At 32.9% G+C, this 12,166-nt stretch overlaps 1 protein-coding gene across 1 annotated transcript; it reads right to left on the reverse strand.

The window, feature by feature from the left end:
- Positions 1-439: 439 nt before the first annotated feature.
- On the reverse strand, positions 440-11,835 carry LOC126723396 (3-hydroxyisobutyryl-CoA hydrolase 1-like). The gene is made up of 14 exons (XM_050426790.1): positions 11,775-11,835; positions 10,297-10,377; positions 9,077-9,145; positions 8,407-8,470; positions 8,073-8,155; positions 7,857-7,940; positions 6,508-6,592; positions 4,355-4,440; positions 3,176-3,297; positions 2,683-2,743; positions 2,417-2,515; positions 1,081-1,182; positions 959-1,000; positions 440-835 (listed from the first exon to the last, which is right to left on the reverse strand). The coding sequence occupies exons 1-14, from the start codon at positions 11,811-11,813 to the stop codon at positions 698-700; spliced, it is 1,155 nt and encodes a 384-aa protein (XP_050282747.1). The 5' UTR covers positions 11,814-11,835; the 3' UTR covers positions 440-697.
- Between the last annotated feature and the right edge of the window lie 331 nt (positions 11,836-12,166).

Below are 12,166 nucleotides of genomic sequence, written 5' to 3' on the forward strand. Positions count from 1 at the left end.
TGCTAAATCTTGAACCAGAAAATGACGGAATCTATGTTTTTCTTTCGAACATCTATGAAAGTGGGAAGAAGTAAAAAGAGTGAGAAAACTTATGCACAAAAAATGTATTTGAAAGACACCGGGTTGCAACTCAATTGTCATAAATGGAGTTTCTCATTTATTCCTGGTCTAACATCATTCTCATCCAGAAACTACATAAATTTACTTGATGCTAAATCAAATGACTCCAAAGTTGAACTGATTAGCTATGTTGCAGAAACTTCAGAAGTGTTGACGAACATAAAGAAGAAAGACTGGAAATGTTTTATGGTTTGTTGAAAACACAACCTGGGGCCAAGAATCTTATTCTAAAGAACCTCAGGGTCTGCTCAGACCGTCATTCTGCATTTAAACTTGTTTCCAAGATTTACAAACGAAAAGTAAGAGTCAAGGGGTCATTTCCATCATGTCAAAGATGGTTCCTGTTCTTGCAAACATTACCAGAGAAAATAATTTAAAGCATACGCTGGAAATTTATGTTCTATATATTATAATTATAGCATCGGCTAAAATTGGCACCCTTTAACAAGGATTGACTAATAGCACAAAGATAATGAGAATATCATTGTGGTCATATATGTCTCCACACAATGTGTTGATATCCGTTTTATTATAATTTAAAAAGTGCAACAATTTCCCCATTTTTCAGCTTCATGCATTAAAGCTTTGCAATGGCATATGCAGGCAAATTAGATCTCGCAGGGAGCTTTAGATCTTCCCAGCCTTCATCATCCATAATAGAGAAGTATGAGTCAACCATATCGTCACTAACAAGCTCCAATTTAGAGGGCTCCCACTGGGAGAGATAGGAAGCCAAAGATGAAATAAGAAAAATAAACCAACAGAAATCTATATTTAAGAAAATCATTGGGACTGAAAAATCTAAATGGCAAAGATATAGAAAAAGATGCATGTCTACCTTTGGCTTCTTATCCTTATCCAATAGTATAGCTCTGAAGCCCTACAGTGAAAAGGGGAAGTCTTAAAATAATCGTCAAAAGAAGAAATTAGGAGAAGATAAATATTTGAGTAAGCTGAAACCTCAAAGAGATCCTTGCTGAGTTTTCCTTGCATGAAATGACAAGCAATTCTATACTCACGAACAAGACATTGACCAACACCTTGGAGCCGTCCTTGTCTAATCTGTTTGCAAGTGGAAACAATCTCACAAGATTTAGACAAATTGGATGGCTGCTTAGTTTTGTCTTTAGTTATAAAGTTATTGAGGGAACTAAATATCATATTTCTATTATGGTGGTATCCATACAACAGAGGGGATCATATGTCAGATAACCAAGTCAAGCTTGGATCCCAAGTGACACACAATCCCCACATTCATCTTCATACCTCAAATGATATGCTTTCTTGCACATAGTGATAAAAATTTTTGTACTACTATTACAACTATGACTTCACATATATACAAAAAAATGGAAATTCACCATGCTAATAAAAAAATCTGTTCTATGCCCTTTATGGAAAAAGGAAGCCAGAAAGTACAAGGGCATTATTTATTTTTGATCAAGATAAAACTCATATTGGCCTTTGAAGCAAAAGAGAGAATAATAATAGCAGGACATTTTCTTTCTATGGATCCAACTTAATTCTCTATACATTTTGGATGCTCCTTCAAATTCTACCACAATCATCTCTGCACAGTGGCTAAAAATGTTTAACTCAACTGTTCTCCAATGGCCATAGCACATCCTGATTCCCGATGGACCTGTACCAACCTATGTCATAATTCACAAGGACAGAGTAGCATGTGCTGGGTGCAGATGTGTATCTAGGCATCTAACCAATTTCATCCCCATTACTCAGAACTGAAGCCTTATCTTTTTTTCTTAATTGATTGTTCTAGAGAGAAACGAAAACACCTGATTTATTTGAGCATTCAATTCTGTTCATTCCTTAGGTTATTAAGAGGTAGTTACATGTTTAATGGCTGGACATTGAAAGCATAACACTTGCTGACAATAGTCAATGCTGCATCTGAAATAGGCACTTCAAACATTTTAGTGTCCAATAAAAAATAGATGCCACCATATCCCCTTTTTTATAACTTTATATAGGTTCTTGTTGCACTTATCATAAAAATTCCTTAAAAAAGGACACTGTTTTCAGTTGTCAACCACTTTTACCAGTTTATAATACTTGAAATTGAATTTCTAACCTTCAGAAACTAGAATAAATGATACTTCTGCTAAAGAAATAAAAAGAGATTTCTATAGCCTCACATGATTAGAGCACATAACGAAAATCCTACAGAGCTAAATTTCAACCGAAGATTTCATGAATATCTTAACCACAAGTCAATCAGTCTTAAGCAGTTAAATGCTGACTGGAATGGCAGTATTAAGGCTTGCTGCTCCCTTACCGATCTCAGAGAAATTTTAAGGCCTGTTGGTGATGCTCTCTTCAGTGACTGGATTGTTTCAGAGATCCAATCATCCTTCTTATTCAAGGCCTCTCTCTCCTAAAATTGCCAGCACAAGATCATGGTCAGGTAAGTGGTAAACATGTAAACACCAAAAATAAAAGAATATTACTCAAAGCACTAGCAAACTTTTCGAAGAAATCTGACAAAGAGGACAGCAAATTAATATTCTCATCATGGATAAAATTCAATATCATTGAACTTACAAGGGAAGATATAATTTCTTCCACTGTTCTTCGAGAAAAGCACCTATCAATGACCTTCAATCTGTAGCCAAGTGACCGCGAAGAAAAAAAAAAAGGATTTCAAGTTTATTGAGAAGGATTAAAAAAATACTTAAAAAATATATTTGAGGGTCTTGGACGACAGAAAGATAGGTTTGCATTTCAGAAAATGAAAACATTAGAGTTCTTTAATACAAAATCAAGTCTGATAGAACCTTCTAGCACTCAATCTGTGAGATATAGTTCATTTATCACTGTATGTTAACATGATACATACAGCTAGGTAATAAACTAACAGAGCTTTTTCATATGTGCATTCACTGAGAGAAGTTTATTTCATGATTGATTATCCTTGACATCATAAGTATTAAAAATCCTTGGCATACATAGAATACAGTTTAATGAATAAAAACTGTAGAGGCCGTTTAATTAGAACAAGAAGTATAATCTTTATAATTAAGAAAGCAAAAATAACCTGTGATATGCACTTTTCTCTTTCATATAAGGTTGCTTTGAGTACTCATTGATAACTGCGGAGATTATGGCTGGATCACTTGAATCTACCTTGCACAGTGCTTCTTCCAACAAAGACAATCTCTGGCCAATTATTAAAAACACGTAAGGCATTCAAATGGCAATGTCTTACAAAATTAAAAATAAAAATTTTGGCAGATAAACATAATGGTGATGACTACACAGGCATAGCATTTCATCTTAATAGCATGAGGATAAATATTTTAGAAAATAATTCGTAAATAGAAAGTAGGGATTGCAAGTATATCCTAGACTTCACTTAATCACAAGGGTTTGTTCTAATGGTTTCCAAGTCCTTGGGGATCCATGAGGTTCTGGGCTGAAAACTTCTAGCCAACAATTTACTCAGGGCACTTCCATCCATTTGGTCCATTTTGGTTTATTTTGGTCCACCTTGATCTAATTAAGTCTACTTCAGATCATTTCAGACTATTACAGTCTATTTGGTCTACTTCGGTCTATTTAGTTATTTCGGTTCATCTGGTCCACTTTCGTCCAATTTGATCTACTTTGGTCAACTTCGATTCATTTTAGTCTACTTTGATCCACTTTGATTCAATAGGTCCATTTTGTGAGTTTCTGGATCTATGATGTGGTGGATCTAAAATTTGTTTCTAAAAAAAATAAAAATAAAAAACCTACAAAATGACCGATGTATTATCAAATGCACTAAATGAATAAATCTAGTCTTACCATGTTTAATCCTAATTTGTGCTATTGGACTATATAATTATTTCCACTTTTCAATTTCTGTTTTTACCATAATTTCCCTTCTTCAAACAAAATGACCGATGTATCCTCCTCCCGTCCACTCTACTACTTTGCCTTTTAGTTTAAACTAAGTAGGGATTGGAAAAACCAATGCTGATGCATGTTGCTGCTTCCATCACTAATTTATTTCTCACCAAAAAAAAGAAAGAAAAAAGAACAAGTCTTAGGAAAAATATACAATAAATCATAATGTGCATGTACAGTCTTCACATTCCAGCAAAACCATGCTGATGTATGTTACTATTTTCAACTATTCCTAATCCAAACAAGGTGCATCTTTTTCCTTCGTTAGAATTTTGAGCACTATACCTAAAATCAAATAATTAAAGAAGAATGAAATACTACGTACCTCTGAGGGGACAAAGTGAGTTGCAAGCCCACATACAAGCATTTCAGCACCATCCAACCTAGTGCCTGTAAGACCAAGATATTCTCCTGCCAAAGATTTAAAATTATAACGAGAATCCAAGTACAAATGAGATCTAGATCAATAACTTCATGAAAGTATCTACAAAGTAACCAAACTGTTATGAATTTAGAAGATGGGAAGGGGAGGGGAGATACCAAAAAAAGACCATTATAATAACAAAACAATGCAAAATATTTCAAAAGTAGAAGGTAGAAGATATGCAGAAAAAGAAGAGAAGACCACTTCAGAACACTTTCAAGCTTAGATACAAAGAAACATAGTGAAAGGGCTCGGATATGTGCTAAAAACACACGAGCTTGTTTAGACCCCAAAATTTAAATTACGGTTAGATTGCTTTTATTCTAACTTATCTAAGTGTGGAACAAGAGTAAAAGAAGCGCAATCACCGAATCTACTCTCTAAGCCATAAGCAAGCAAGCAACAATAAACAATAAAACTTAAAGAGCAAAGGAAGAGAAATGCAAATACAAGATAACACCAATACGTGTTATCAAAGAGGAAACCAAAAAACTCGGCGAAAAACCTCTCTGTGACCCTCCAAGTTGAAATCGATCCACTAGTGAATAAGTTGGAGTACACGAATAATACCTAATGTACTTAAGCTCTCCAAGTTCTTACTACCAACAGACTTCTCAAAGTCTTTTCTTCACTAGCTTTTTAGATCCCACAATATGCCCGATTGCATCTGTCAAACCTCACCGGCTTCTTTTGGCAAATCTCCAAAGTTTTCCAAACTCCAAAACACTCTCTATACTCTAAAAATGTGTGGGTTGTGTTTAGGTACAAATCTCCTCTCAAGGTATGACAATGGAAGAGGAAAGGAAAAAAGGTTACAATGATTTCTCATTAAGGATGAGTAGCTCTCTCTCTAAAAGATGGGTATGTTGTGTTGTAAAAACCTATCTAGAGTTTTCTTTCTGAATATTAACCTCTTTTACTTTTGTGGGTAATGAGAGTATATATAGTATGGATAAAGAGTAAGAAAGTCACACTTAAAATCCTCTAGGAAGAATGTTTCGCGGGTACCTTGCGAGATGGTCTGTCTCGCGAAGTACTCACGAAATGAAACTGGGCACTTGACTCTTCAGTTTCCAGTATGTGCTTCTCATGTGATCTTTTCGCGAGAACCTTTATCGCAAACTTTTTGTGAGTTAGTTGCGAAATTGCACTGATCTTCATTTTATGCTCAATTCTTCACTAACTTAATATTAAACCCAATACAATAAAATCCCACAAAATACAAGGAAATAATTTAATGCACTTACAACACTTTTTGTCATAGATTAAAACCAATATAAAATATAATTGTAAATCACAATTTTACACATAAAATAGATATAATTCCAACTTTTATGTAATAAATAAATAATTAAAATATGAACAAATAAAATAAATATAATAAGAAATAAATGTGATGAAGAACAGATAGTAGAGGCTTTCCCTGAGCAGAGAGACCACCATAAGTTAGAGTGAGGGAAATTCAAGAAATAGAAAAGCAGTAGTAGAAATCATTGGTGACAGCGACAGAATTACGAGTCAAAGTATGTAGTAATCTGTTCATAATTTCTGAAGAATTATTAAAACTTAAATTTTCTAGTAGATTAATTGCAAGGTACAAAGAACCAACTCCCATTATGGTTTGTTCTCTGTTGAACCAAGGTTCATTCTAAGATTTGGTTCGTTCTTAACTACTTCGGTCACCGGTTTTCTTTTTCTTCATTTCTGTGATAGAAATTGATTGCTTGAGCTCTACAAATTGACTGACTCCTTATCCCAATAAGGCTCCCAACCTACAGATTATGCACCTCTATTGGTCACTTGTCCCATATATATCATGATAACAAGCACATATAATACTCTCACTAATACTGCTAGTTTGCAATAGTATCAGTCAGTCATATACATTAAAACCTACAAATAGGAATTGAACTATTCAAGAAAATTCAAGTGCTAAAGAAATATACCAACCAAACTCCTACAAACTACTGAAGAAAATGAACTTCACCCCTTTTCTAGGAAAGATATGGTATCCAAAGAGTTACTATATAGGTCAATGATGTAATTGCCATTACCAAAGAATCCAAGGAGTCTTGACAAGAAATAGGAGGCACCCACATCTGGGAAGAATCCCAAAGCTGTTTCTGGCATTGCAAAGACCTGCAACAAGACCACTATCAAAATGCATGTTAACCAAGAAACCTAGATCTATAATTTTTTTCTTTCAATGAGTTTAACACTAGGACTTCCAGGAGGTCACTTGTTTAGTACTAATATTGCCCAGCACACTTGTTTTGAAGTTTTGATGTGATTTGGTGGTTTAGTGCTGTTATGATTACACTCAAGAAAACTAGAACTTCTAAATTAAAACAATAATGCTAAAAAAAATAGTATAAAAAGGAGAGCAGTTCAATCCTTCTTTTTATATGTAAATAAATCTCATGTATCCATGTGGAACCAAACTTACATACCACTTTAAGACAAATGAATAATATAGCATTGAAGAAGAAAAGGGGAAAAAAAACAGAAACTGAAGTCATAGCAAAGATTAAGCTGCAACAATTGGTCATTCCATTGAAAATTAAATTCAACTCATGTATCCATATGGAACACATGGCACCATAATTGCCAATGCATTCAAAATTATAATCTGCAAAGAGAGAAGAAATTCTGATTGCCACTGCCAAAAGAAAGGTTAAGTCATTTATGGACCATTTGAACTTGAGCATCATCTGGCAACTTCTTGCACATAAATATGGCATAGAATGGCCAGCCCCCAGTGCCTGGAGTTGCAATAGGACACTGCAATTTAGAGTACGCAGACCAAATAGGGGTGACGTAAAACCAAATTTGAGAACCTTTTAAGGAGTTCACAACACAAGTAATGATAGTGGACAGCATTAGCTTTTTTTGCTTGATCAGGTTTAACAATACAATTCTACTTCTTCTTCTTCTTTTCTTATTGATACAGGAAGAATTAAGATTATTTGAGGACCCAAAAAAGAAATTTATGAAGTGTTGTAATGAATTAAGTTTAGCATCTTTTTTCATTTTTATTTGAATGCAAAATGTCTACATTAGAAACACCAAGAGTGCCGGTTGAACTACAAGGCTCCTAGCCAAATTTAGCAACTATTGTACCTGCAATTATACATAATAATTAAAGAACATTTGCAACAATTAAAATAAAAGGGGTGGGGGGGGGGGGGGGGGGGAGAGAAAGTAGTGAACCACGAGATAAACAACCATATTCGATTCCTTGCTTTGGACATTCAAACTGACCATCATCAATTGAATGGGACAAAATAATGGAAATACATTCCTGCTGTATGAAATCTCAGGGAAGTGTATAATTCATAATCACCTACTAGGTGAAAGTAAAATTCTGTATGACTTAAAACTGGAGATAAAGAGAGATAAATACCGAATTTTCTGTCGCAACCCGGAATCTACCATGTATTGAAGCCCCTGCCCCACCTCCCATGACAATTCCATTAAGGATTGAAACCTTCAACAATATTTGCATGCTAATAGTAAGAATATATTCATAAAACTAACTTGACCAAGAATGCCTCTACTGTCAAAAGTCAATATAAATAAAAGATAATGAAAATTTACTATTCATGGTGAACGTGGTCACCTGGGGTTTACGATTTGTTGCCAAAATGTAATTTAAGGTGTACTGCATCCAAACAAATTTTGCACCTAACCTCCTCCAGGTACCTAATACATAAAAATATTTTGTTGGGGGGGGGGGGGGGGGGGGGTGGAGTATTACAGGATTAGCATTGATGTCCTTTACTTCTTAAAAAATAAATTCTTGAAATTCAAATAAGTTGAGCATCTTGTAAAGAAGAGATGACTGAAAGACTCCACATTAGCAGTTGAATCTTATCTGTGGTGGTAGGTCATGAATAATCTAGATGTTGAGGACCAGTGAGGGTGGTCCAATGAGTAATAAAAAGAGCCTATACCTTCATTAATATCCCGAATCACTGCTGCAACATCACCTCCAGCACAAAATGCTCTTCCCTTTCCCTAAAAAAATGACCACAAAGGACATGCAATCAGTTTGCATTCTCTGCAAGGCTGAAACAATCGAAAACGTGCCCAATTCTTTACTTATAAACTTTAGTTAAACAAATTAAAATGCCTATCTATCTTATAGGCACAAGAAAATGTCTTGAGACTACTCCTACATATGAACAGCCTTTACTAGCTATACTAAGTAAATTTACAATTGAACCAACCTTAAGAAGGTTGCTTCTTCTTATTTATTTATTTTATTTATTTTTTTTATTTTTTAGAGGATTAAAGAAGATAATCTGTTTCATTTAGCCAAAATAAAATAACTTCCGCCCTCACCACAAAACTGGCTTTTCATTTAGAACCAACATAAATAACTAAGGGTTAATTTTACAACAAAATCCTTACAACTCGCATAACAAAACAGCAATCACAATGATTCATTAGCACTACCTGAATTAAGAAAATTAAATGTAATATCCACTGCCATGTACCCACACATTCATTTGCGAGGATCAGCCAAAATAAAGTGTCAGAAAGATATGACTTTCTTTTTGATTTATTTCCAATGCAATTTGAAGGTAAGATATGAAGATTGTCTTTTAACAATGGACATACCTTGACAATTACCAACTTCACATTAGAATCCTCCTCATATGCAACGAAAAGCTCCAATAGCCGAGAAATCTAGAATTTTGCATTAAACACAAGTTCCAGATAAAATGTTATAGCAAATTGGTTACTTCATTTGCACTATGACATGCATGCATAAGTATTGCAATATTGATATTTGTATGCATATATAGGTATATACGTGGATAGGTTGTAATAATGATATTTAAGATTAGAGAGTATTGATTAATAAAGATGATAAAATGAAAATTCAAGTCCAGGAATTTTCGATCAGTTATATTTTTCTCAATCGATTGAAATGATCGAGAAATTTGATCTAGAGTTTCTACCTCTCTCAATTGATATTTGATTCTTGTTCGATTGATTGAGAAGAACCTTCGATTGATGCTCAATTCCTCTCGATCTCTTGAGACTTATAAAAACTGAATTTTTGCATAATTTTTCTGGTAACTGTTTTGAACGTTTGAAAAGGTTTTCTGGTAATTGTTCACTTGATAACCAATTACTTTCTCTCCCAAAATCAGTTTCTAAGAAACACAAAAAATCTTGTGGGTATTTTCCAAAATTCTTGTTTGTAGAACCCAACAAACTTAGTTGTATCTAGGAGACGAATTTGTGATAACTCTTTAGCAACAATAGTGTGAGAACAAATCTTGTCTAAGGATAACAATTTTGTGCCTCAAAGTTATCTATTTTTCTATTTGTCTTTTGTGTTCATATTTTTCTTTCTTCATTACTTTGTGTATTATCCCCAACATGCATAACATTGTCTTATACAAAGCAGAATATCATGACCGGTAAATGGAATGCAAGAAACCACATTGACATTACAAAATGGCAAAAATTCCCTAAGTTAAATTGTGATTGACATTACAAAATGTAACAAAAGGGAATGTATATTTAAAAGAACAAAGAAACAGAATAAGATTGATCCACTTAAAGGACTAGAAATACAAAATCATCCATATTCCAGAAATTATACTCAATAGATTATTGAGTCCATCCATTTTGAAACAAAGAAACAACACCATATATAGCAGACATAGCTTTGCACCCTGCCATCGCATTTCATTTGATTTCATTTATATATATATCAATTTAAAAACATAAGATAACTAAGGTATTTGATACCATAACTTGGTAGTATAATATAAAAGAGAATGCAAGAAAACACATCAAAGTATTCAATAAGTTAGGTGTGATACCATTTGAAATAAAAGGGCATTCAGTTGCTTAGGCCTATTCAATGTCAATATTCTTGCAGACAACTTCTCTTCAACCAAAATCTGTCAAACAAGAAAGGAATATATATAAGTAACTGAAAATGACCAAACACAATGCACTTTACGATGTCTCTACGGCATGAATTGGTCACGATCTTCTTAGTTCTTCTACAAATGATAATGCCTGCCATTATTGCAAATTTAAAGGTAATTTATTCAAGCATCCAAATAGCATGTCTGTTTTGGAATTGCTTATTTTTAGTAACTTATTTGCATAGTTTTGCTAATGATAATTCCTAAGCAGAGAAAGTTTAACTACAAAATTAGTTATAGCCTAAGGCTACAACCTTACTTAATAAAATAAACATTACAACATGTTTTGAAAATTTAACTGTTGGATTGCATGTTCTTTACTCTCTTAACATACATGTCAAATTTTGCGTCAATTGGAAATTATTTACTATATGATCTATAAGCTTATAGTTTATGCATAATTTTAAACTACAAATACTTGCAATTTAAATAATTTATTGATGACATAGATATTGATCTTTAATTTTTTTAGAAATTTTGCAAATGTGGAAGATATAAGAAGAAGATGTAATCCAATGGTGGATTTGTCAAAATTCACTAACAATAAAATGATATTGAGTAAGCTTGTAGCTTAAATTTACAACCAATTTTTGTAGCTAAACTTTGTCCTTCGTCTTGTTATCTTGTGTAAAGATATTGTAGCTAAACTTTTTCCTTCGTCTGTTTCAATGAAAAATCTTATGTAAAGATAGTTTTTTGTGTTTTCCAATGTTTGGTAGTATAAAAAAAAAATTAGTCAAAAGAAAACTATCTTTAGTCAACATAAAAGTATGACTTATTTTTAGAGATTGTCTTCCACTAAATTTTTTTGGAAAACAATTCAATTTTACAACAAGCTAAATAAGAGAAGTTAGGACATTGTTTCTCAACTCATTTAAAATTGATATCAAACATAAAAAAAAAAAAAAAAAAAAGTTTTATAGAAAACACTTTTTGAAAAAATGACTCATTTTCAATAAAACATTATCACTGAAACAAAAATATTATTGCACACTTGTATTCATATTAGATTTTTTTTTAATCATAAATCAAGCAATTTCAAACCAATTAACTAATTAATTTTTTTAATTAAATTATTTGAAACTGCATCATACTATTTCATGAATTCATCAAAAAAAAAAAATATATATATATATATATATATATAAAATCAATGCAACTATACTATCCTTGGAAATTAAAAGAATAATAATAATTAATCATTTATTGTATTATAATATATATGTGTGCCACACTACCACCTCTAGTAAAAATTTATAAAAGAAATGACATGAACCAACTAATACTCTGATTGGTTATGAAGAAGTGAAACCAATATTAATAGATAAGATTGATAAGTGAAGCAAGACTATGGTTGGAGAGACTACCTGGTAGTCGTCGGGTTTAGTAGAATTGAGTGCATCCATGCCTCTCTCTCTCTCTCTACTAAGGGAATTGTGAACTGAGAGTCTGTGTTTTTTTTTTTTTTTGATGAGAGAGAGTCTGTGTTGATTGCTGTTCTGATAAGCCTGGAATATTGGCACTCTTATAAAGACATGAAAAAGTAATGACAAATAACACGTACATTTGTGTTTCACGTACTAAGGGATTGAGATTTGGTGCAATTTCTAAATGCAATTGCACCGTACAATTCACTCAAGTTTTTCACATTTGGATTTTACTTTTTTTTTTCTTCATTTTTTATACTTAATGGTTGAGATTTAAAGTTGTTTTTTGCAACTTTAAATCTCAACCAGCCATACCAATTACATTAGGTGCA

This window comes from Quercus robur, chromosome 4, assembly GCF_932294415.1.
Source record: "Quercus robur chromosome 4, dhQueRobu3.1, whole genome shotgun sequence".
Lineage (NCBI taxonomy): Eukaryota > Viridiplantae > Streptophyta > Magnoliopsida > Fagales > Fagaceae > Quercus > Quercus robur.

Excerpts from the sequence above, each read along its gene's own strand:
- LOC126723396 (XM_050426790.1), bottom strand. The coding sequence starts at position 11,813 with ATGGATGCACTCAATTCTACTAAACCCGACGACTACCAG. Across the intron at positions 4,441-6,507 it reads AAGACTCCTTGGATTCTTTG|GAGAATATCTTGGTCTTACA; the intron begins GTAATGGCAATT and ends AATCTTTGGCAG. Across the intron at positions 836-958 it reads ATAAGGATAAGAAGCCAAAG|TGGGAGCCCTCTAAATTGGA; the intron begins GTAGACATGCAT and ends TATCTCTCCCAG.